Source organism: Fukomys damarensis, unplaced genomic scaffold, assembly GCF_012274545.1.
Source record: "Fukomys damarensis isolate Sample0158 unplaced genomic scaffold, DMR_v1.0_HiC HiC_scaffold_19, whole genome shotgun sequence".
NCBI lineage: Eukaryota > Metazoa > Chordata > Mammalia > Rodentia > Bathyergidae > Fukomys > Fukomys damarensis.
Genome location: NW_022900931.1, coordinates 27,379,730 through 27,385,576, shown reverse-complemented (window position 1 = coordinate 27,385,576; position 5,847 = coordinate 27,379,730). Strand labels below are relative to the sequence as shown.

Here is a 5,847-nt window from a genome sequence, read left to right as displayed (position 1 = left end):
TAACTAAAAGGACTCTCTATCCATGTTAGTCAGACTTTTTGTCAGTGTGACACTATACGACACCTGAGAATAAAAACTTAGAGGAAAGATTTTCTTTGGCTGGCAGTTTCAGCGGTTTTGGTCCATGTTTGACTGGCTCCATTACTGTGGGCCTGAGGTGGGGCAGAACATCATGGCAGATGACCATGGTGGGGTAAAGTTTCTTATCTCATGGTGTCCAGGAGCAGGGAGGGAGAGAGAGGACACCGAAGGGAGCTGGGGACACATATATCTTTCAAAGCACGCCCAAGTGGTCCACTCCTCAACTGGGACCACCTGCTAATAGCCCACAGAGCTAAAAGGCCTCAGTGCCTGAGTCTGTGAATGCAGCCAGTGCCTAAAGGTCCAGCCACCTTCTAGGCCCCACCTCTGAATACTGCTGCATCCGGGACCAAGTCCTCAACAGCAGACTCTGAGGGACCCTTCTTCTATGTCTAAACCATAACTCTTACCTAACTAGCAAAGTCAACCACAGATAGGAACTCTGAAGCTACACTTTCTTCAACAGTGTTGAAGTTTTAAGGTAAATCTCTTTGGGGTCTGCAGAGGACTTATATTTTGCTCTGATGGGAGAAAGGGCAGGAAAACCATTTCTTTATCTATTCCCTAAAAGTTAGGGACTTTTTTTTTTTTTTTGGTATCCCTTCCCCTGTGCCTTCCCCTGGGTAGCTTCTGCTGTTAGAAACCCCATGTCTTGTTCAGGTCTCCTTCTCTACCACACCCAACACTCTCATGTTCACACATGCAGCTGTACAGAATTTTTTACCCCATCAATTCCTTGAGAGAGACAGTGTGGTTATAGGGAAAGGAGGTCTTTTTGGATTTTGCAGCATTCCTTATTTTACCTTCTGGGTAGCCAGTGCTTCTCCATGTCTTCATCCAACCTTCTTGGCTAATTAATTCTTCTCCTATCACTCATTGTTACTCATAAATTGACATTTATTGAGTACTGGGATCTGTGGGAAAATGTGTGCTTTTCTCTGACCTGGCAGAAGGTCAGAGAATTGGTCTGAAGAATTTGTCCTGGACCAAGTTGCTATTTATAACCTGTGGAGTACCATAGTCTTGCTGGACAGGGAATTCGGAGATTTAGACTCCAGGCACTGCAGCCACAAGGCCACAGGAAAATTACTTATTCATTTTAAATTCCTATTCTGGCATCAGCAATGCCATGTAGATGAGTGAGATGATGTCACTGTCCCTCCTGGTGTTGGTTTCTGTGATCTCACTTTCCTAAGTGATGCTCTTCATGACATTGCTCAGGAGGGCTGGTGACGAATTTGGTGGTTGAAGCCACTCGAGCTACTATTTTAATGTCTGCTGTGAGTCCCAAACTCATTTAACTGATGTGTGAGCGTGTGTGCATGTGTGTGTGTGTGTGTGTGTGTGTGTGTGTGTGTGTGTGTGAGCTTCTGTTACTGTGATGTACGACCCACCCTGTAGAGAACCCAGTCTCTCCGGGGGTGGAGACCAGCATGCCCCAACAGAGGTGCTGCACCGGCTGCCTTTGATGCCTGCTCAGATTCCTACTCTGTGCCCTGGGAAATTGAACTTCTCTGGGCTTTTCTTTTCTTATGTTTAAAAAGAGGAGGCTGGGGATGTAGCTTGGTGGTACACTGTTCACCTAGTAGTGCCTGTCCGTAGGCTCTATCTTGAGCATGCAAAAAAAATTCAAATTAAATGAGAGGAGGACAAGGAAAGGGTCCTATTTCACAGCCGTCTCAGTCACATTTCTCTTCTTGCTGAGACAAAATACCCAACACTCAAAGTTAAAAGATGAAAGGCTTATTTAGCTCTCAGTTTGTAGAGGTTTCCATCCATAATTGCCTGGCTCCAAGGCAGGGTGGCAGGGCAGACAGACATCACAGAGGAGAAACAGTTCATGGTGGGCAGAAGGCAGCAAAGCAAACAAAAGGTGACTGCAGCTCTTTCTACCCCATTTATTTTATCCAGACTACCTCACAGTTATTACTGTGAGACACAATAATTTTTTCTCTTGTCCCTAAAGTGAATTTCTTCAATATTGTCCCAGCGATGCAAAGATGACTAAAACAGAATGTTGTCAAGTCTCCCTCTGGCTGTGAATTTCCTGCTGGTGGCTCTTATGCTGATGGACAATAATGACATGCAGGACTCCTCTTGGTATGGGTCTAAGAGTTGCCAACACAGGCCTGTACATATCCCCGGAGGTTATACTGAGTTACTTTGTACAGTAAAAATTGCTGTTTTAGAACTCACAACTTTCAGTTTTGCTCTCACCCACTGTATTCCACTCAGATGTGTTCCGGGAAGCCCGCTTGATCCTCATCAACCTTGTTAGTACAGGCATCTTTTAAGGTTTATTTTCTTATTTTGGGAGATGAGAAGTGGTTGTTTGTCAGTCTTGGAAATTCTCTATACTTTGGGACTCTCTTGTCCAATTTGTCTCCTTTCATAAAATAACATTTTTTTCCTTCTGAGCTCACCAATATCCTCTACTACATTTTCAGCTGCAGCCAATAGGCGGCATTATAATAATACTATCGATCTGTTTGCAGTCCTTTTCCTAGATATGCAGCATTTGCCTTTGAAACAAGCACAGTCTTTGCCATTTGTGACTGGAGCACCTCAAACAACACCCAGTGGCATCACTGCCCACCTCTGCTCCGGAGCCGGGGTTGCCAGGACTAGACGTCTAGTTACCTCAGCTTCTTACTTCTGGTCATGGTATCTGAGGCAATCGTGTAGGCTCCATTACATGGCAGGAGCAAGTCAGCCCCTGAGCCCTGGGCATGTAGAACAATGCAGGATTGATTCTTGGTCCTGCTCCCATTGCCTGCGCTGGGCCCAGCTCTGTCCCCTCACCCTGGGCAGCTCTGACAGGGAAGCTTCATCTTGGACCGTGAGGGAAGTTGTCGAAGTAAGAGAGCTCTGGTGTTCCCAATGGCAATGCAATAGTTTGGTTCAGAAATGAGAAATATTCTTTCTATTCACACTCATTGGTCCAAACTCCTGGCCCGGCACCTCCCAGCCCAAGGGAGTTAAAGGGCACAAGCCCCACATTCCTGAAAGGCAGAGGGTGGGAGTGCTTTGGAAAGCAGCACTGATTATATCACAGCAAGGGAGGAATAAGCAGAACGAAAACTTGTGATACTAACCAGCTCTCTTGCCATGGGCCCTGAAAGACAGAGCTCCTTATAGACGCATTTCTTGGCAGGGAACGCCCTTTCCTGAGGCTGTGGCTTTGCATGGCGCAGATGTCTGATGCATTCCTTTCCCAATATACATCTTCCCTAAGTGAAAGCTGCTAGATTTTTCTCCAGTGAATTCTGAAGCATCATCATAATCATCAGCACCACCATCACCATTTTGTAAATGACATCCCCGTCACCATAATAAGGCAGTTAGTTATAAATAGTGCATGCTGACAGGAGAGGTCTTTGCATTTATCTGTCCCTGCCTACTTGGTCACAGGGAAAGCCTACAGGGAGGAAATGGTCACGTTAGGTATAAGAGTTATGCTATAAAGTGTGGACAGGACACTAATTAGTTTGTGGAACCAGTGGGTGCTACAGGATTGGCAGGAAATAAACCCACAGAATTAAAGATACCTGATTCATCTTTAGTATAACTCTTAAAGGACCAAATTTTGGAGGTTGTGTGTGTGTGTGTGTGTGTGTGTGTGTGTGTGTGTGTGTGTAGAGGAACAAAAGGCAAACTGTGGGCTGGAGTGTGGGGATTAGTGGTAATCAATCCCCAGCCTGTGGGTGAGAGGGACACCTCCCTAGGGATTACACCCTGAAAGAAGCCCGGGACTAAGACACGGCCACCTGCCTTCCTTCCCAGAGGACAATGGGGATCCTACTACAGGATGATGACAAGCACACACACACACACACACACACACACACACACACACACACTACAAAATGTGGCACAAAACAGAAAGCCTGGGAATGTGACTGATCATTTATACACCTGGTATAAGTGTGTTTGAGAGTCCAAAGCCGGTGAAGAATAAAAATGGAATACATCAAATCATGTGCCACATTCTATTTGCTTACTTTGTCATACATGTCAGAATGCCCATATTCTGGCTTTCTAGAAATGTCATGGATCTAAATATTTTAAAGCCTTTAAATTCATAAATCATACATTTCCATCCCTATTCCAGACCTGAACAAACAAGTGCCTTCGTGTTGTCTATGCCTGCGTGTCCAGCCTGTCGACATGCACATGCCTGGAATGCAGCCCTGTGTCCCTTCCCCTGAACCCCCTTCCCTTTTCAGCCAGCGACGCCCACCCCACTGCTCAGACCCAGGACCCTGGCGTCCTAGTCCCCCTCCCCTGCCCTCTGTCTCTGTTCACTCCTACCTGGCCCAGCCCGTCACCAACCCCTTTTCCAGTTTCCTGTCTTTGCACTTCCTCCTCTGGGTAGCTCCTTTCCGTTTCACCCCGAGTCCTTCCCCGTGTTTCTCCTTCAGCCTCTCTTGCACTGCTCTGGAACGTGGTCTTCGCACTCTTTCAAAGCTCACAGCCTTTCCAGTTCAGGGCCCCTGTCCTTGTCTGCCGAGTGCTTCCCTCTGCTCCTTTGCATGGCTGGCCATGCTCATCTCTGAATTCTCAGATGAGACATTTCTTCAGAGGAATCTTTCTCCACTGACTGCCCTATTCCAGGCTGAATCCCTGGGTTCATTTCTGACATGGCAGCCCATTTATTCTGAAACATTTACTGTAATAACTGTAATATGCAATATGAAATTTTTCTTTATTGTTTGTGATAAAAATTTCTGCCTTGAATCTTACACCTACAAGACCAGGTATTCTGTCTTGATTATTATGGAGTGTTGGCACCGGTAGCTGCTCTCTATCTACCCGTTTAACAGATGAACAACCTCCTGTGATTGCTGCAAACATCTGGACCTAGAATCAACGTGGGAACAATCTGCTGGTGTGAGACTGGTGTCCAGGGGTGCTGGGGAAGATCGGCTGGCTCAGGAAGCAGCTACAGTGTGCACAGAGGGAGCTGCATCTCCAGTCCCTCTCCAGCTGGGAGGTGACCCTCTGCAGGTGTGACTGTGTCCATCCTTGACATCTGCTTAGGACGAATGATCTGGGCTTTGGGCTTCTTTGGAGCAAAGACAGGGGAACTAAAAACACCTCTGATTTATGACTTTGCTGATGGCTTTTCCCTCCCAAGAAACCTCTCATGTGTGAGGAGACCTTTCCTGGGGCACTGTGCGACGCTGCATGTGACAGAAACTGAGGTGCATCAGCTCTGCCTGTAGGTCAATTCTGAATACTGAGACTCAGGCTGGACTGGCAAGATGCAGACTCCTTCCTGTGCTACTAGGCTTTGTCGTTACTCACCTCGTTGACAACTTCTTGGATAAACATGGCAACGATGAACACCAACATGCAAGTGAATGATTCATTCCAAAGTTGGAAAACAAAAGCCCAGGGGAGCACAGGCAAGTCTATTTACAGCCCACAAAATAAGCACAGATAATTGGACAAGGGCACGAGAGCATCTCCCCCATTGTATTTTGTTGTTTTGTTGTTCTTGTTGCTTTCCTTTTATTTATTATTTTTTGAATGAAAGAACTTTTGTTTGAAGTCTGAATTGCTTAATTACACTGCCTGTGGATGGGAAAACCATCGAGTGGGCCTTCTCGCCCTTCACAGAAATGTGCAAAGGGTGAGGAGAGGGAGTAGGAATCAAACTAGAAAGGGAGCAGAGGCGAGAGGTAACGTAGAAAGCGAGGACACAGCGGGTTCCAGGGAGGTCCTCTGGGTCCAGGACACTTCGCCCCGACCTGCCCTGTCCCC

The 5,847-nt window shown here is 46.7% G+C and overlaps 1 protein-coding gene across 1 annotated transcript in view; it reads left to right on the top strand.

The window, feature by feature from the left end:
- LOC104853640 (potassium voltage-gated channel subfamily A member 6) overlaps window positions 1-5,847 on the top strand; it is a 13,263-nt gene that overhangs the window by 1,963 nt on the left and 5,453 nt on the right. Inside the window, exon 4 of the mRNA XM_033765955.1 lies at window positions 4,308-4,452. Within this exon, the coding sequence (XP_033621846.1) occupies window positions 4,308-4,452 (145 nt within the window). The remainder of the gene's footprint in view (window positions 1-4,307; window positions 4,453-5,847) is intronic.